Source organism: Callionymus lyra, chromosome 10, assembly GCF_982586985.1.
Source record: "Callionymus lyra chromosome 10, fCalLyr1.hap1.1, whole genome shotgun sequence".
Taxonomy (NCBI): domain Eukaryota; kingdom Metazoa; phylum Chordata; class Actinopteri; order Syngnathiformes; family Callionymidae; genus Callionymus; species Callionymus lyra.
The window spans coordinates 16,302,135-16,322,308 of NC_141827.1; the positions used below are offsets into that span (position 1 = coordinate 16,302,135).

A 20,174-nucleotide genomic window follows, 5' to 3' on the forward strand; every position below is an offset into this window, starting at 1 on the left:
ACAACATTTGTACCAGTACATCAAAAGAATGGAACATTAAACATAAGAATGGTTTACATTTAATGTCAGTATTTATAAGTTGTAATAAATTATGTAGCTTTATTTTGTAACCACGGTTTACTATAGTAAGCATGAAATTGAATACAAATGTTATAATTTTGTCTGACAGCATAGCTGTCTCCTCACTGCCACCTACTGGTACAACCACACAACTACTTCCATTTGATTTAATCTAATTTAAAATAATAACCACTGTGCTAAACTCTCTGATGCTTCTTCCAAGGTGGAGGACGAGGTGGTGGTTCAAACTCCAGAGATCATTCAGCAGATCCATCACGCCACGGACGAGGAGAAGCTGGCTTCGACTGGCATCATGGCTCCGACGTCGGACTATCAGCTGGAGACGGAGGAGACGGAGGAGACTCTTAAAGACTCTCTGAGATCTTCTGGCAACAAACAACACATCTCCAAAGTCACCGGTGAGTTGATAGTGTGTCTGAATGAATTTAAGCTGCTTTGTGTTGCAATTGATTAGTTTAGATTAGTTAAGAAATGATTGTTTAAGCGCTTTGTGACCCTGGTCTGGAAAAGCCCCATATAAATACAAATTACTTACTTACTTACTTACATTCAATTCCAAAACAAGATGGCCGATGGAGGACATTTTAAAAACTGTGCTGTGTCTCAAATACATACTAGCGTACTCAAAGTTAGTATTTTAGTGCGTAAGTGCTTCACAATTCTTAGTACGCAAATTTAGTGCGACATGCACACTAAATTGGCGTACTAAAACGCCCACAAAACTGACTATGGTTCGATGGACACTAACCACCCTAAACAGCTCCATCTTAGTGACGTTATAAACGGAAGTTACGTCATATACTGTATATATACATTTATATATTCATATACTTACAGGGGCATTTTCAGCAGCAGTAGAAGGATGACACGTCTTCGCTGCTGATACCAGCTTAAATATCTCGTGAATATTTCGATTCTCATATTTTTTCTTTATTTCTTTTTCCAAACTTGCAAAACGTGCTGCCAGCAGGTGGCGATAGCGTTCAAACAGCTGGTTGCAACCATCGTTAAATAGAAGTAGAAGAAGAAGCTGTCGCGTCATTTCCTGTTAGTACGTAGCAGCAGTGTTTGATTTGAGACATACTATCTGTGGATAATTTGCGTACTAGTCAGTACGTACACTATCCTGATGCATACTAACTTCTAGTATACTAAGAGAAGTATGCGATTTGAGACACAGCAATTGTCTTTAAACTATGTTTATTTTCCCTGTCTTTAAACTCAGCATGAGAGTCTGTCTTTAGGGTATTTTACTGGTTTATTTATTGCTTTTATTACATTGTCTTATTGTTTTTAGCTGTTATTATTTTGTGGTATGTTGTATGTTCTTGTACAGCAGCTTGTGCTGTGTTTGTTGTTATAAAATGCTCTATAAATAAAGCTGAGCGTTGAGACATGAGGTGTCAGACGGGACAGTAGTAAACCGCCTACTGAATTTTGGGAGACGGGAGAAACTCATATAACAACAGAAGTCATTAAATAGTTTTATGCCTTAAAGTAGAAATTAAAGGAAAGTTGAGCATTATTCATGTTTGAATGTTCAGAGTTAAAGAGTTATAAATAAGATGAACTGAGGATGTGAGCAATAGACATCAACGTATGGTAACCTTTTGTACAGTTGTAAAGGTTAAATTCTTTACTTCCTTCTTTCAGCTCCTGAGAAGAAGACCCAAGAGCCACTGGGGGTCACCTGCAGTCTGAAGGATGACACAGTGAGTCGACCAAACACATGTGGGGAATAATGTTGACTGAGAAGACGGTTCTGAGAATCATCATCAAGTCCAAGTAGCTGGACCAGCCTCTCACTGGACAGCAGTGTTTTAGGAGATGCAACGATGTGAGCAAGAGACCCAAATCAGGCTGACAAGCAATCAGAGGGGCAGCGAGGTCAGAAAGCAGTGGACCAGAGACGCACTGAAAACTCAACACATGACATTACACTCTGACATTTGTGAAGAAAGAAAAATAATACTTGTTTAGCATGATGCAGTGTCTTCATTTTAAAAGGCCACTAGATGTCATTCTCTGCTTCATAATCTTTGGCTCTGATCTATAATTCAATGAAACCCGACATGATTTTTAAACTGAGAGCGCCATCTAGTGGTCTTCTCATGAGGCCTCATCACTAGTTTTAGGCAGTACAGCATACACAGATATGAAGATATAGAAAGCAATACTAAATAATAAAAAGAACATAATAGGCAGCACATTATTAACAGATTATTTTAAACCGAAAGTTATGAAGAGATAGATCAAAAGCATGTGTAAAAATATTTTAGGTTTAAATGTTTTTGATAGGTTTTGTTTTTTGTTAGTACTAAGAAGAATACAAAGTAAAATGTTAACCCTTTGTTTTCTCTTCCATTAACAGCCTGAACTTTCCAAACTATCGGGCAACAGTGAGACAGACACGACGACACAAGATCTGCATCTGAGTGAGATGGATAAAGCGGCCGTTCTCACCCTGATAAGAGAAGAGGTTCGTCACGATGAAGAAGCTCAGAAGTTTGTGTGACATCATGATATCAAAACTTTTGTCTTTCATCAGATTATCACGAAAGAGATGGAGGTGAACGAGTGGAAGACGAAATACGAGGAGTGCAGAGCCGAGGTCATCGAGATGAGGTACTTTTGATTTTTGATTTTTAATGCACAGAAATGAGTGTTTCACTCATACTACTATGTTTTTTTTTGTTGCCAGGAAAATAGTTGCTGAGTACGAGAAGACGGTGGCGCAAATGATTGGTAGGTTTTTTTTTATCCTCTCATGGTTCAAATTATGTTGTCAATAGGATTCATTTGGTTGATAAAATATCTCATTATTCAGTTTCCAAAATCATAAAATAATTGATTTACATTGAATGGAATCATATTTAAAATATATATATATATTTTTTATTTTTTTATTTTTTTATTTTTATTAAATTATTATTTATAACTCGAAACAGTTTTTCCACTGATATATTTTTTCCATCTTTGTATGAATAAGTGTGTAAGAATAATAACAATTATTCTAGTAACTAAGGAAAACAACAATGCATACATTCTAGTATACTAGAAGTTAGTATGCATCAGGATAGTGTACATACTAACTAGTACGCAAATTCTCCACAGATAGTATGTCTCAAATCAAACACTGCTGCTACACACTAACAGGAAATGACACGACAGCTTCTTCTTCTACTTCTATTTAACGATGTTATATATATATATATATTTTTATTAAATTATTATTTATAACTCAAAACAATTTTTCCACTGATATATTTTTTCCATCTTTGTATGAATCAGTGTGTAAGAATAATAACAATTATTCTAGTAACTAAGGAAAACAACAATACATAAAACAATGTAATTTAATTCAATGTAACTTCCACTTATACTGTATAAAGATATGTATCAAATGCATCAACATGTAATGTGGTATAACTTGAATTCTAAATTTGAAGACTACATTTGACTTCAAAGTTGGTTTCTGTTCATGTTTGCTCATCAAACATTATGTTCACATGATATGGTAAATTATAGGTGTTATTTGAAGTTCTGGAACAGTGTTATTTATACATTGAGGTACAATCTGGGACTGAGTGTAAATAAGCTCAGTTCAAATGATAGACTTGGATCATTTAGAATTGTTCATTTATTCCAGAAACTAACAGAAGTATCGTCTTCTTTAAACAACTTTCACAAAAACAACGACATTAGTTTACATTGTGTAACATTCCTGACATCACGACTCTCAGAGGACGAGCAGCAGCAGAAGACGGTGTCGGGCAGCAAGTCGGTCCGACAGCTGACCCTGGAGAGAGACCAGGCCGTGGCCGACCTCAACTCCGTGGAGCGCTCCTTCGCCGACCTCTTCCGGAGGTACGAGAACATGAAGGAGGTGCTGGAAGGATTCAAGAAGGTCAGTCGAGCCCAGCTGCTGCTCCTCCTGGTTGATTCTAGACGGCGGCCATGTTTACAATCCTGTTGCTGTGTGTTTGTGTAGAACGAAGAGGTGTTGAAGAAATGTGCGCAGGACTATTTAATGCGGATCAAGCAGGAGGAGCAGAGATACGTCACGCTGAAGGCTCACGCTGAGGAGAAACTGGACAAGTGAGTTTTACTACTTCAAGTACATTGAACTCAACTCAAGAATGTTTATCCACTTAAAATTCTTAATAAAAGGGTTTCTGCAGATCCGTAAAGAGTCTTAAAAGGTCTAAAAAACAAGCCCTCAAATAGCATTAAAATGTATTTTTAAAAGCCTTGTGAATACATGACAAGTAAGACTTCATTCCAAATCCTAAATGTTCGGTAACATGCATGTATTTTGTTTAAAATAGTAATCTACAGATTGACGTGCGATCACACTAGTGGAACTCACTAAAACAGTGAAGTGGTTTCAGCAAATGCATGTCGCAGTTCATGTTGTAACTTTATAAGAAGATGTTTTCTTGGGCACCATGGGAAGTGTATACTTATAAGAACAGGCTTGTCCAACCAACATTTTTCTACAAGGCACGGTTGTTCAAAATCAAGCACGATTTGGGTTTATTGTCGTTGTTGGTCTTAAATTCCATTCCAAATGGTATTTAAAAAGTCTTGCATTTGAATGGCCCTAAGCTGTATGAACCATGATATACTATATGATAAGATAAGATAAGATACTCCTTCATTAGTCCCACCATTGGCAAATTCCATTTATATCAGCAAAAGCCGAAAAAAAGAAAGATAACGCAAGGTAAATGTAGTTTAAAAAGTTCTGTTTTAGGCAGCAATAAATAAAAAAATATAATGTTAAAACAGATACTAATTAACAATTAACAAACATAACATAATAGTCACATTAAAAAGAATTCCTTGAAAAAGTTGCAAAAAGCTAGAAGAACGAAGACGACAAAATCATGCAGAGGTTTTGTTGGATTTATGAGGAAGGAATATCGATGCCAAAAAACCCAGCTTAAGCCATGGTTGCAAAAATACATTCTTTCTTTGTCCCGGACTCTCGCAGGGCTAATGAAGAGATCGCTCAGGTGCGTTCCAAAGCCAACTCCGAGGGTGTCGCGCTCAACGCCAGCCTGAGGAAGGAGCAGATGAAGGTGGATTCTCTGGAACGAGCAGTTCTTCAAAAGGTCAGTGAAACATGCAGTGAAACCTGTTTGACTCAGATGTTCCTTTGCTAATTTACTGTATCATTGAGAATGTTTGTCTTTGTAGACAATTCTTAGTTTGTTTCCACATATTTATTGAGATGAGAATCTATATCTAATATGTACAAGAAGTCAAGAGGTTCATGAATGTTCCTGGAGGAAACGTAGTATTAGAATGTTTTCTGATGATGAAATAACAATTTTAAATTGATTAAAAAATATTAATTCATTTATTTTCAACTGCTGATTCCCATTGCGGGTCTCAGGCCAGAGGAAATATAATTAATACTGGGTATTTAGGTTACAACTATATAATTAAATTATATTTAGTTTTGAGATAATGTGACCTTGGTCCATAGATTTCACTGGTACTCGCACTCAGTTTTCCATTCTAGTTGCAGTTTGTAGAATCAACCGGCAGAGGGCATCACTGCCGTAGATACACATTTTAAACAAAGAATTTACTTTAGGAATTTGTATGAGATTTAATCTCGTTAGGATTTTCGTATGATTTGAATCTGGTAATAAAAAAAGTAAACACTTGTTGTTTTCTTTTCCTTCTCTTTTTTGCAGAACCAAGAGATCGAGGAACTGACCAAGATCTGTGACGAGCTGATCGCCAAACTGGGAACAGACTAAATGCTGCGTAAATGAATCTTGAGAGAACATATTCCAGATATAGCACAATTTTATCTGCTGCCTTGCTTCTATGAATTATGTTTTAATAGTTATTTGTACTGCAGCTTACCCGAATATGTAATATAATATACATATATATGTAAAAGTTTGACATTAATAATTATTGTCAACATTAAAACAATATAATGTGTTGAGGAAACTTCATCTGTGCACAAAAAGTGTAAATGGATTAACACAAATGAAATAAGACTTGTTTCAGCCGATATATATGGATTATAATAAGGGAGTATTACAAGTAAAATAGTATATAATAAGGAGTCACTTGGTGCCTTTTAAGTGAGGTGGTTTTTACATAAATGTTGTTTGAATTTCTTTATATAAGCAGAGATTAAACACTTTCTTACTGCTTTTTCACAAATCAACAAACCTTTGAGGATTGAATATATTCACGCATATGTCGGGGTCATTAAGGCACTTTTGTTTGTATTATAATGTCTAGAGGACAGTGAGAGTAAATGCAGTATAACGGTTAAGGTGCCAAATGTTGCTTACTGTGATAGTAAGTTTTTTTAAAGCACAGTATGTTGATGTATATATTATTCTCTGATTGAAAAGGGAATCATTTTCGGTTCCTCTGGTCAATGAGCCAGACAACTGGCGTGTGCATACACGTTCATGAATGCACCATCATGAATGAGAGTGAGCTGTCATGAAATGCATGGCACAAACGGCAAGAGAAATTCAACATCGTACCAGCAGAGCTCCTTTTATAAAAGCACAATCAATCCAAACGTCATGTCAGTGGCTTTCAATGGTTTTGCAGTGATGTATTTGTGTTGTTCTTTTGTCTTGATGCAGATCTATTTCATGGTAAAAAAAACTATAATGTATATTTTATACTGTTTTGAAAAGATGAATATTTGTTTTAAACCAAACATACTCGGATTGTATGTAAAGTGCTATATTTTGTGCATTCTGAATAAATGTTGGAGTTGAACTGGTGTGTTTTTCACCCAATTTGAGGACCTTTTGTTGGCAGCAGCGTCACCTCAGATGTTACAAAATACCATCCATGTGTTCCTCGTTGTTGGAAACTGGGTGGACTTTTGTTGTGAAGCCAGCAGACGAATTCCAATCTTTTTCTTACAAAACATGTCATTTGTGGTGCTTCCTATTCTTGACGTAGAACAGTTATGTGACATGTTATGCACAACTTCCGCCATGATTCTGTCGTGCAGTGTTTGTTCCAGAGGTGTCGCAGCTTGAATTCAAACGCAACCTTTTTCTCCACCACTGAGCAAAGCTACAATCACTGGACTGAGTTATACATCTGGTTATACACTCTATGTCTATCTGGCGTTTAGAAGTTGACTTTTGACGAATAAATTACTGTTTATTTCCTTCAAATAGGTTAGGTTAGGTTAGGTAGAACTTTATTGATCCCTCAATTGTTTTTTTATCCACAGCAAATACAGCAATTTTTCATTAAAAAAGAATCAAAATAAAATAAGAACAAGAACAAAAAGAAATAAACAGAAAGAACAAGATGATACAATCTATATATATAAATAATCTAATTCAAGGTTTTTATTTGTCATGCGTTTAACATTCATACAAAATGTAATTACAAATATTGATATGGCAATATATTCACACTATATCGATTATAATTTATTGTTTTATGTGTGACCATTGTTTGCTATGGTTTATAGTTCAATAATGTGAGTGTAAAAATGCACATTTTCATAGCGTTTGTAAATTTTTTCATTGCAATTAAAGTTCCGCCTGCTAGATGGCAGCAGTTCTTATGTCCTCCTCGGTTAAATAACTGAGGACAAGAGGATACAGTCGAGCACTCTAGCAGCTTTAAAGCTGATGTTTTGACATATTTGAAATGAAAACATGAAAACAAATGAAAACGACTTTTTTAAAGGTCATGTGCTCTGGTAATTCGGCGATACCAGAGTCAAGTACTCAAAGCAATACTAAAAATATAACGTTGTTCCTACAATATCGCGAAATATCGTGTATGGTTGCCCCTATATGGTGATATGTAGCGTATCGCCAGATTCTTGCCAATACACCGCGCTACTTTAAAGTAGTAAGATTTGTTATGTTTCTGCAGATAAAAATAAGAAACACCAATTAACCAATTGTAAGTAAGTAAGTAAGTAATTTTTATTCATATAGCGCTTTTCTAGACCAGGGTCACAAAGCGCTTAAACAATCAAAACAATAGTCAATAAAGTATATACTTTAAAGGTCAAGATCGACAGAATAAATATATAAACAGTTGAATTGGAAAGCAAAAGAAATATTTCTAACTTTCAAGGTTGGCTCTGACCTCACAAGGGCCGGATAAATAAAATTCAAACTTTGGAACATTTGGAACAGTTGAATCTTTAACAATATTTACAGTTTAAATAAGTCATAAAGGCTGATATTGTATGAGGAACATTCTATTTTTTTTAGTCTACTTGGAGTCTTGAATGCAGTCAGATTCCACCCGAGCGCTGGACTGAGGCTCCTGTGAGGCTCGTGTTTGTGTAACCCTGGTGCACGGGCGGAGTGGGCGTGGCCAGGATGCTGAGGCGGCAGCGGATTGGCTGCTGGCAGTATGGTCAGGAGTCGGAGCTGCTGGAGCAGCAGAGAAAACCAGCAGGACTTCACTGGTGGGACAAAGACCCCGAGCACGTCCCATCTTCTCCGACAGGTTGAAGACGATCTCCTCTGGTGCATTCCCGCCTGATTCCAACTCATCTGCAGCTGCTCAAGTAAGTTGTGAATCCCTTAAAATACTTTTAAAATAACTTTGATTGTCTTTAAATATCTACATAAATTAAAAACACGTGACTAAAATCTAGGTATCATTTTACAACTTCATTATCTGTAAATAATTGTATTGTATGTTGACTTATAAAAGTGATGTGAAACATATGAGTCAGTGAGTTGACAGATGTGCCTTTAAATAGAGTTGAATAAATGAGTCTTCTTTTTTAATCTGAGGTTGTTAACTGCCCTTCACAAGCATGATGGATTTAAGGAGTTTATTGCTGCTCTGAAGTGTGATGCTGATGTCATTCTGACTCGGTCCTAATTTAAGAGCTGGCTTAGCATTAATTGTCTCGCAAAAGATCCTCCTTATTTGACTGTCTTCTGGTCCTCGTAATGCTAAAGATAAAAACCAGATGTTCGGAGCTCCCACGCGTCATCGCTGGCTCAGGCCCCAGGATGTTATTTTTTAAGGTGTCCCCTCATCTGGATGTTTAGCTGTTACCATGACATCAAGCTTGTAAGCAACAAGACCCTTTCCTTCTGTTATAGGTGAGGAGGATCGCTCCCCTCCTCACTGCCGCCCACTCTTACTTTCACTGCACCCCCCCCCCCGCCCCATCCTTCCTTTAAGTCCAGGAACATTCCTCCCTCGGGTGATTTTGGTCGAACTACTGACACTTTCATGGTCTGGCATGAAATACTGAGGTTGGAGTCAAGTTTCCCTCTGAAACTCAGAGCAGCCCCCCGGGCACAGATCAGCGATATGAACGCTCCTCATTTATCACCTAAGTGGCTCATCATTGTCTCTGATAAATCCTCGTCAAACTCTCTTATCTTTGGCACGTTCGCCTTCAACACTCTTCGTTTGCACGCTGCCGCTAAGACTTTTTGGCCTGAGAAGTATTTTCAGACGGATCACGATGCCAAGATTTGATGCTAAAACCACGTTCTTGCTCATATTATGGATGAGATTCTACACCACAAATGAGTAGCTGACTCTACTGGCCTTCAGAAAAAAAAAGCTAATTTTAAATTCAACTTACAGTAAAGCCAAAAACTACGTTTTATTTTCCATTCCTACTTACTTATACTTCCAAAATCTTCCTGCATATGTGAGAGTGTATTAGAGAGAAGTTTTGTCAAGATAACAGAATTATTTCACACATATATTACCTTTTTTTTTTAAATTAAAGTAAAACAGTAAGCTATTTAGACGTATGATGCCTTTGGTGTATTTTGGGTCGACCCTGTGGTCTCATACCAATGGGACTTGCCCAGAACAACTCACAAGAGAGGCTTTCAGGATCAGATGATCTTAACTGACCTCTCTCAACACAGAGGAGCAGTTGCTCTACTCCAAGACTCTCCTGGATGCTGTGATTCTCACCCTATCTCTAAGGGAGAGTCCAGCCAGAAAACTAATTTCAGCTGCTTGTACTTGTGGTCTTGTTGTCCAGTCATTACCAACCGCTAATGACCATAGTTGATGGGCGTAATGTAGAAGAGTTAATAGTCAGCATAACAAGTGACGCCGCCCCCAAATTCCTTCATAAGTAAAGGTAAAATATCACAATCAATGGACGCCATTGATTACTGTTTGAGCGTCATCTGGGGTTTATCAACCAATCTTCCTCAACTGTTCGGAATAATCTGTCAAAAAAACAAACAATATGACCGCTCGAGACACTTTATGTGACAAAGAAAAACTTTGACGTCCTTAAAGGCTCATTACTTGATGGTAGCCAAGAAAGCCTCAGACAAGACCAAGACTTTTCCAGATCGAAAAGGACACGAGACAAAAGAAAACACACAGAAGACACAATATCTTGACATTGCATCTAATTGCACTTATAGACCTGTGAGACCATGACAAGAATGAGACCATACAACATTGCAAGACAAGACCAAGACCATAGAGACAGTTGAGACCAAGAATAGACCAAGACTATGGACAGTTGAGACCAAGACTATAATAAGACCAAATACCATTGAGACCAAGACAAGAATAGGACCATGGACTGTTCAGACTAAGACTATAATAAGACCATACATGAAGAAAGACCAAGAAAAAACCCAAAAACCATTAAAACAAAGCCCAAGACTAGAGACCATTGAGGCCAAGTGTATCCATTGTCACAAGAACTTAGACACTACTGATATAAAAGTACAATTACTACTGCTACTGCAAGTTTAAAACGTCATACATTCACAATAATAATTATGATCATTTTGGCAAAATGTAATGTTTCATTTTTTCCACTGCCTAAGAATTATTTTATTTGCATCTCAAAAGTACTTAATGTCACAAACTGACATCGGACATAGATAATCATAAACAGCAGAAAGTGTCACATATTTACATCAAATGATACTAACATTTTCGGTTATTTAAACCATTGGTTAAAAGACAATTGATTGATACGCCTTTACACTCACACATTGGGGAAATGTAATATCTAATATACAGTGGGTACGGAAAGTAATCAGACCCCTTTCGATTTTTTAGTCTTTGTTCCATTGCTGCCATTCGCTAAAATCTTTAAAGTTTTTTTTTTTCTTCTCATTAATGTACGCTCAGCACCCCATCTAGACAAAAAAAAACTGAAATGTAGATATTTTGCAAATTTATTAAAAAAGAAAAATGAAATATCACATGCTCATAAGTATTCAGCCCTGTTGCTGTGACACTCATATTTAACTCAAGTGTTGTCCATTTCTTCTGGTCATCCTCGAGATGGTTCTACTCCTTCATTGGAGTCCAGCTGTGTTTCACTAAACTGATTGGACTTGATGAGGAAAGACACACCTGTCTATAGAGCTCAGAGACAGAATTAAGGCACAGATCTGGACAACGTTACAAAAGAATTTCTGCAGAACTCAATCCTCAAGGTTCTATAATCCTTAAATGGAAGAAGTTTGTGACGGCCAGAACAATTCCTAGACCTTGCCGTCCAGCCAAACTGAGCAATCGGTGGAGAAGAGCCATAGTGAGAGAGGTAAAGAAGAACCCAAAGATCACTGTGGCTGAGCTCCAGAGATACAATGGGGAGACGGGAGAAAGTTCTTGAAAGCCAACTATCACTGCAGCTCCTCAGCTAATCTGGGCTTCATGGCAGAGTGGCCCGAAGAAAGCCTCTCCTCAGTGTAAAACATATGAAAGCCTGCATAGACTCTCCTTCCAGACTCTAAGAAATAAGATTCTCTCGTCTTGATGAGACCAAGATTGAACTCTTTGGCCCCAATTCTAAGAGGTATGTGTGGAGAAAACCAGGCACCTGCCCAATACAGTGAAGCACGGTGCTGGCAGCATCATTCTATGGGGGGGTTTTCAACTGCAGGGAGAGGACGACTGGTTGCAATTGAAGGAAAGATAAATGCAGCCAAGCACAGGGATATCCTGGAACAAAACCTTTTCTAGAGTGGTCAGGACCTCAGACTGGACCGAAGGTTCACCTTCCAACAAGACAATGACCCTAAGCACACAGCTTAAATAACAAAAGAAGTGGCTTCAGACCATTCTTGAATGGCACAGCCAGAGCCCTGACCTAAACTAATGGAGCATCTCTGGAGAGACCTGACAATGTCTGTCCATCAACGTTCACCATCCAACCTAACAGAACTAGAGAGGAAGGAAGAATGTCAAAGGATCCCCAAATACAGGTGTGAAAAACTTGTTGCATCATTACCAAGAAGACTCGTGGCTGTACTAGCTCAAAAAGGTGCTTCTACTCAATACTTAAGGGTCTGAATACTATGTGCGAAAATTTCTACATTTCTGTTTTTTTTCTGTCAAGATGTGGTGCTGATCGACATCAATGATGAAAAAAAATGAAAGGATTTTAGCGAATGGCTGCAATGAAACAAAGAGTGAAAAGGGTTCTGATTACTTTCCTTACTCACTGTAAATGTATTTAATATAAAAATATAATATATTATTGACTTAATGGAACCTCAACAGTTAATCCACATCCACCTCATGCACTACGTGTACTTTTGTTGCTGTGTTTTTGGATTTTAGTTATTCCAAATGTGTATATATTTATTTATATATATATGTATATATATATACTTATATATATTATACAAAGTAAGAATTTCATGGTACGTAGTACCTATGACAATAAAACGCTTTGAATCTTGAATCTCAAGTACGTCTCAGAAAATTGACAATTGAATAAACAACACAAAGAATTGTGTAAAAATAATATATAATCCTGGATTTGAACATTCCAGAACAGCATAGACTTTAAATTCCAAATGGAAGAATTTAATTTTGTCCAAATGTTTGAATATCAAAGGCTATGTTTGGTTTACAGGTATAACATTTGATTCAATGACGCTTCAACAGGTTTGTCAAACAAGCAGCATTGATTATTCCTGTGTTTTTTTTTTTAATTCTCCAGGTCACAACATGCTTCGTCCGCTCGCCGCTACTTTCGTTCTGTCCGCCCTGGCCTGCGTGTTGGTCCAGTGTAGCGGTCAGTCGCTCTCGAGCCCGCCGACCATCCAGCTCCGTCTGGCCGGAGAGAAGCGAAAAAACTACGAGGGCCGAGTGGAGGTCTTCTACAACGGCGTGTGGGGGACGGTGTGTGACGACGACTTCTCCATCTCCGCCGCTCACGTGGTGTGCAGAGAGCTGGGCTTCGTGGACGCTCAGTCCTGGTTACCCTCCGCCAAGTACGGCAAAGGAGAAGGTAAGAAAATACGATCACGCTCCTCCACACAAAATGTCAATTTTAATCTCTATAGTGTGTTTGAATTAAACACATTTTAAAGGTCAAATTCATGTGTAAAGTCATGAGATTTCATGAAGGTTATAAGTACAAAAGCTGATTCTGTTTCGATCACAATCTCCAACTTTCTCTCCAAACTCTGTTCACTATCAGACTAACTAATGGTGTTCAGATGTCTGACTCGAGGGTCACCAGGTCTCTTATCAACGGTCCAATAAAACAGATGTTTGCGGCCTGTTAATGGAGTCTCATGTGTTCCACGGCGCTGGTGAACGAGGTGTAGGTTTCGTTGTGACTCGCTGCTATCCTCATTAGGGCTACACCACTGGTGTGAGGTCACGGGTGTCCGAGTGGGAATGTTCCAGACACGATCTCCTTCTCCGTCCTTTTATGAACCCCTGCATCTGTTTGAGTCACAGACGAGGATCCCAGCCGCGAAAAACGACTGGCACTAGGTTTTTCTAACCGACTCCGTGTGCCTTGCTCGATTGGTTTGTCCCTTCAGCCACATGTTCTACCACATCCAGGCATCCCACTTCAGAGGAGGATTCCAGTATGTCATTAACTCCTGGATTCTCACAGCACTAGAGCGCTTTCTTCTGTGTGTGAAGCAATTCATTTAACCGTGATTTTATTTTTAGTGAGTAAACAAATTGATTGTTTTCTTTTAATGTAATATCTCATACGCAGTGTTGGTGAGTTAAAGTAACTACATTACTTTTTGCAGAAATAGGTTCTGTAACAACTTCTTTTTTTTTTTTTTAAACAGGCTTGTTACATTACTCAGGCCTATAGTTTCCATTGATGTCTCGCCCTCCCCACTACATCATCCTTCCTCTGTCCATCCTATCCACCTACTCGCTTTCAACTGGATTAACTCACTTGGTAGCACACGTTGTGGCTTTGAACCCTGCGTCCACAAATGTTTTAATTTATTGTCACCATTTATTCATGTTGTTCATAATTTACTCACTGTTTGTTATATATTATTTTTTTATTTTACTTAACCATGCCCCTGATGTTTCATCCAAACTTTCTCTCAAAATATGTCTGTTATAATGCACTATTCAGTTGTAATCTGTAATAATATGTAATGTATAATCCTTGTTTAAGTTTGATTTGTATTTTCTAAAATTTAATTATCGACGTTGCCTTTTTTCTGAATGTTTTACTCACAGCATTCAACCTTGTACTTGGCACATTTGGCCTTCTCCCTCTCTTACAAAAAAAGTCACTTTCCCTAGTATCTAGTTACTTTGAAAGTCACTTAAAGTAACCAAGTTACTTCTTTAAATAACTTGGCCGACACTGTCTATATGTGAAGTCCAACAGATTCACAGATGAGCTACACAGGCTTGGAAAGAAAGCAGCAACAGAAACGTATGAGCAGGAACTTTACAGGAACGTGTCTCTCTGGCAGCATCATGTTGACCATTAGGTCATGTTCATGAGACCAGGGCAAACCATCACGTTCAAGAAATGTACTGTCTCGGCACAAACATTTACATCCTGCAGTGTGACTTAATACTTGTACTACTGCAATCATGTACAGCTTTATTTATCTGATATTATTACCCGCTTATTACATTTTTGTCTAATTTAAATAACTGCAGTAATTAAGCAACACCGTGTTTTTTGTTTTTTTTGCTAAAAAACCTTCCTTTTACTAAAATTTCTGACTCACTTTCTAACTTATTTAACACTCAACAACTTTCTCCAAACTTGTTTATACAACACACCTCTTGTTTTTGTCTCACTCCCTCTCAGTGAACTCATCTCATTAAATTTAGTTGGCATGCAATTTGTAAGGCCATCGCGTCCTACTTAAGCAAAGTTATAATCTTTGTTTTACAATTGTAGTTTTGGAAAGAATATTGCATATATGGTCTCGAAAAGCGCTATATAAATAAATATTACTTACTTACTTACTTACTATATTCATCATTAACAGTGAATCTTTTTGCACTTTGTTCTTTTTATTTGACCTTTGTTCTTGTTCTTGGTGTTGTTGTTAGTAAATGAAACTATGGTCTGCTATGTATTGGAAACCTAATTTCCCGGAGGAGTTTTCCAGAGGGAATAATAAAGTCTATCGCATCGAATCTAATCTAATCTAATCACCTGATCTATTTCTTGATTCTTTATGCTCCATCAATTAGGAAATCACTAGTAATATAGTTCTGGTAAATTCGAGTTCAAAACAAGAACTTTTGATTTTCCATTTTACTTGCGCACACAAGGTTGTGTAGTGAAATATTTATGTATAAAGTAAATTTACCTATTATTTGTATATCATCCAACAAATGTTCTCAGTGCTTTTGCTTTTTTATTGATCTGTCTCTGATTAGAGTCTTTTCTAGAATTTGTTGTGGGACTCTATTGTCAATAAAAGATCAATCTGGCACATCGTTCTTCCTGTTGCCTTGTTAACTTTGTTTCCAGTAGTCAAGCTAATGACACTTAAATACTGCAGTACGGATTTATCACAACTGGCAATGTCGTGTTTTCTGTTTACCGAGCACTTCTCCGAGCCAGGGCTTCACCCGGATAAACATTTCCATAACGGTGGACTAGAGTCTGGTTAGCAGGATGTATAATTATGTCGGTGTGATCACGTCGTTCCTCGGAGACACGTGCAGACACTGGTCAGCTGTCAGGGGTTCTGTGGTTCTCCTCAGATCAAGCATCTGCTCAGCAGACGATCAACTCTAACCATGACAACAGCTCTTGGCTGGAACTTTGCTAACATGTTACTCATTTTATCACCAAAAGTATCTGCATGTGAGTAAGATTCTCTCCGGGTCATTGGGGTGAAAATCTTGGATTGCCAGGTCTGCCTTTCTCTTGCGCTAGGTGTTTAAAAATAATACATTTTTGATATCTTTACATTTTTAAGAGCAGCTTTCTGACTCAAATAAAACTCTTTCCTGACTCACTTTCTGACGCGATAAAACTTGACAACTCTGTTTTTTATACGACACATTTTTTTTCTCACTCCCTCTCAATGAACTCATCTCATGAATGAGTTTTTCTTTTAATTTCTTTTCCATATTTGCTCATTTGCATATGACTTTATACAGAAAGAAGAAATATCGTCAATAGAACAGATTTTATATGATGAAATACATGAAAGAAAATAAATGTGTCTCGAGTGTTGAAAATATATCATCATAACCAAAGAAAAATGTCATGTTTTACATGTTTCTTTTTTCTTTAATTGTATATTCTGTCAGGTGTGTATTGAGATATTTTTATTTTCCTGCCTATAAGTAAATAAAGAAACAGATGGATGGATGGATAGATAAACTCTATTGATCCTTCTGGAGATTTTGAATAATGTTTCTATTCTTCAAAAATAATCCTTAAATCAATTCATCACACGATACATTTAATGATTAAAAATATCAATTTTTAGGTTGTTTATTGATTGTTTATATTTCTGTTTTTTTCGCAGGTCAGATCTGGCTGGACAACGTCCACTGCAGCGGCAGTGAGAAGAGTCTGGCTCTGTGTCTTTCTAACGGCTTCGGCGTGTCCGACTGCAAACACTCTGAGGACGTCAGTGTCGTGTGCAACAGCAAGAGGATTCCAGGATACCAGTTCATCCGAAACCACGTCACCAACCTGGACGTAAGTGCACAGACTTCAATGCTACACAATATATACGTGAGATGAGTCTTATGTGGGTAATTACATTTAGACTTAACTAATACAGGGACTGTAGATATGATTTAGTTTTTTCTATATTACATTTAAAACAAATCCTAAAATATAAAATGTCTTTTTTTTCTGACAAGAAGTATACAAGAAATTATTAATACAATATATACATTACTTTCACCTCAGACGGGCTGCAAAATACAGTGGAAGTGCAATACATGGAAAGAAAGAAAAAGGATTGCGTGATGTCTCACATGTGGTTTAAGAGCACATGCGAAGCAGACGCTGAACCGAGGAACTCTGGAGTTACCTCACACGAACCTATCACCATTCATCAAAGCGAATCCCATGAATCGCTCCAAAACCTCAAAGCCGGGCCATAAAAGATCCGTGTTTTGTCTGATACGGCTTATTTTTCAAGGAAGTTAGAGGAATATCTGGTGTAATGCTGGACCTTCAAGAAGGTATTATTATCATCTTATGTCTATCTTTAGCCACGAACCTCAGCTTGAGTTGAATCTCATTTGGGATTATTGGACTTTGTTCAAATTTAAAATATGCATTTTTTTTTTATTTGTCTAAGTTTTTAAGCAAATATCATCATTTTTTGACATATTTTGTAACTTTTTTGTGGTGGACCCAGAACACTTTTATTTAAGAATGAGTGTCTGCTTCACTCCAGACATTTAAAATTGTTAATGACCTTCTAATTTACCTGGATAAAACCAGATTACATCATGGTTAAACTACTCGTCTGGAGGAGATGAGACCAGAAGAATGTCTTTTCCATGCTGCATCACACCCACACACCCAGACCCCCCCCCCCCCCAATGGAGTCTCGAGGTTTGAGTCACAGTCTCTGTGCGAGGGGAAGACCCATCTGCTCGCACAACGTAAACCCCAACGGAAAGTTGCCGTGGGTGTGCGGACGTGACGGGACAGACGTCTTAAAAACTCACTCGCACACAAGGTTTCCCCGTTAAAATCGCTGCAGATAGACGAGGGACACTCTTTGGCCGGCGATTCTGGAAGCTCTTAAAGTTTATGGAAGTGTCCCTTACCACGGATGTGTTCGTGTCAGAAGTGTTATGTTCTGTAAACACGTCTGTGGAGACGAACACGGTTCTGATATGAAAGTGCGCCACAAACAGCACGTCTCACTGTGAATTATAACTTCATATTGACGTGATTTGTCGGTCGGTTCGAATGCTCTATCGGTCGTTTGTGTTTAGTGTTTTTTCTGCGGCGCGGTTCTCCACCCTGTAAATATTTCCTCGGTCTGGCCCCGGACTTTCAAGTGGAAGGGAAGGAGGAATTGGGAAAGGTGTCGCTGCAACTCTTTCACCTGGAATGAGCTGATGTTTCGACAACAGGCTGCAGTGTTCGCATGTAGTCGCGGCATGAATCGACGTGCTGTACGTGATGTGGAAAAATCCACTCGTCATAGTGAGGAAGCCGAGACCAGTATGTCACTGAATACCACTGTGGGCTCACATGTCCAACTCAAGGCCAAATCTGTTCAGCCAAGTTATCTGACTTGGCCAGCAAGATCTTTAAATGCTAATATATAATGTATGTTTCAAATCAAAGTCTTTCTATTTCCTGTTGTAGTCTTCTAGTCTTGTTTGAAGTACAAGTACAACCTTTGAATAGTCTAGACGTGGCATCTGAATCTATTGGGATGTTCTTAAAGATATGAGATTGTATTCTAAATCAGAACCTTTTTTTTTGGCAATGTGTTGCAATATAGAAACGGAACCGAGCACCAATACAACCATTCTTTAGGTTTGCTATTGTCCTTTTTGTCTTAAACATATTGACAAATTAAACTCTCTATGACCAATAAAGGTATTTGACAGGACTTGTGAAGTACTATTGGAATGTACCTTAGTCATAGTCCAGTATGCATCATAGGTCAAAAAGGGTTTGGTGGAAATGACCGCTTAAATCTCCTTTTAATATTTAAAGCCACCCAGATCAGAAAAACGACTTGATGAACCAGATTGGAGTTTTAACTTCTGATGCATGATGGTGAAAATCTCAAAGACATTAAAGTGTTGACCAGCTTTAAATACTAATATATAATGTATGTTTCAAATCAAAGTCTTTCTATTTCCTGTTGTAGTCATTTTGTCTGACCTTTGACTTGAATTGTGTGACAATTTCAGCAACTTTTTGCAAAGATTTACATGGCATAGCTTAGATGGGAGAGGGTTGCAGGTTCTGAATGAGCAAGACGCCTGATTGTTCCTGATAGTTGAGCCGATGTGCTGGGTCGCAGCCTACTCCCATCAGTGTGGAATTGTGTGTGTAAATGGATGAATGCATGTCTTAGTGTAAGGCTTTCAATATTACACATATTAAATAGATTTTCACATCAAACTTGTGATACAAAGTTTGGCTTTCATTTATGAAGCGCGAGTATATCCCTGCGCAGATTTTCACATAAAGGTCTCTCCCAAAAGAAACCTACTATTCATGAAGGATGCAAATATCCACTGCATTTGATGAGATAAGTTCACTGAGAGGGAATGAGACAAAAAAGTTAACGTGTTAGAAAGTAAGTCGGGAAATCTTAGATCTAATTGTAAACAGAAACTTGAACTTAATCTGGTTTTCAAACCTGCAACTCATTTAATTTAATGTGATTTATAAATGTTATGTTTTTATTTGGTTGTTTTCCAATTCCAATGTTTCGACTTTCTTCAATTGTTTTCCAACATTCCTGCACATTTAAATTTCTTTCTTTTGTTTCTAGTATTTATGTAAAGAATGTATAATATATATATTATATGTCCTTTGTTTATTGAAAGAGGGTGTAAGACCAAATACTCCCAGATTTTAAGGAATGCAAACAATATGTATAAACTTATAAGAAAGTAAGCATTTCAGCTGTGACTCTCAGATTTAGTCACTACCATATCAAAGACTTAGGAAGTAAGGAGACTTGTTAAAGCAGGACTAAGGCAAGTTTCCATGGTAGAAAGTGATGATTAAAACATTGCCATGACGACGAGTTCCTGATAAATGTCATGCAGGATGTGAAAGTTTTTAGGGTGACTCAAGAGGATTTTCCTGAACAGCTGTATTTATTATCAATAGTCTCATCCCAAATAAAAAAAAATGTCTCCACCAGATATGAACAGAGACC

General features: G+C 37.6%; 2 protein-coding genes across 6 annotated transcripts in view; both read left to right on the forward strand.

The window, feature by feature from the left end:
• LOC148070548 (transforming acidic coiled-coil-containing protein 1-like) overlaps nucleotides 1-6,852 on the forward strand; it is a 31,320-nt gene extending 24,468 nt beyond the window's left edge. For all 5 annotated transcript variants that reach the window (XM_087800122.1, XM_087800121.1, XM_087800123.1 and 2 more), the window contains 9 exons: nucleotides 284-479; nucleotides 1,735-1,793; nucleotides 2,453-2,560; nucleotides 2,630-2,706; nucleotides 2,783-2,826; nucleotides 3,825-3,988; nucleotides 4,073-4,179; nucleotides 5,078-5,198; nucleotides 5,790-6,852. In XM_087800122.1, the coding sequence (XP_087656248.1) occupies nucleotides 284-479; nucleotides 1,735-1,793; nucleotides 2,453-2,560; nucleotides 2,630-2,706; nucleotides 2,783-2,826; nucleotides 3,825-3,988; nucleotides 4,073-4,179; nucleotides 5,078-5,198; nucleotides 5,790-5,855 (942 nt within the window). In that variant the 3' untranslated portion in view covers nucleotides 5,856-6,852. The remainder of the gene's footprint in view (nucleotides 1-283; nucleotides 480-1,734; nucleotides 1,794-2,452; nucleotides 2,561-2,629; nucleotides 2,707-2,782; nucleotides 2,827-3,824; nucleotides 3,989-4,072; nucleotides 4,180-5,077; nucleotides 5,199-5,789) is intronic.
• Nucleotides 6,853-8,512: 1,660 nt separating this feature from the next.
• The window catches only part of LOC148070550 (lysyl oxidase homolog 2A-like), a 33,980-nt gene continuing 22,318 nt past the window's right edge, over nucleotides 8,513-20,174 (forward strand). The window contains exons 1-3 of the mRNA XM_087800661.1: nucleotides 8,513-8,629; nucleotides 13,034-13,324; nucleotides 16,818-16,993. Of these exons, the coding sequence (XP_087656787.1) occupies nucleotides 13,042-13,324; nucleotides 16,818-16,993 (459 nt within the window). The 5' untranslated portion in view covers nucleotides 8,513-8,629; nucleotides 13,034-13,041. The remainder of the gene's footprint in view (nucleotides 8,630-13,033; nucleotides 13,325-16,817; nucleotides 16,994-20,174) is intronic.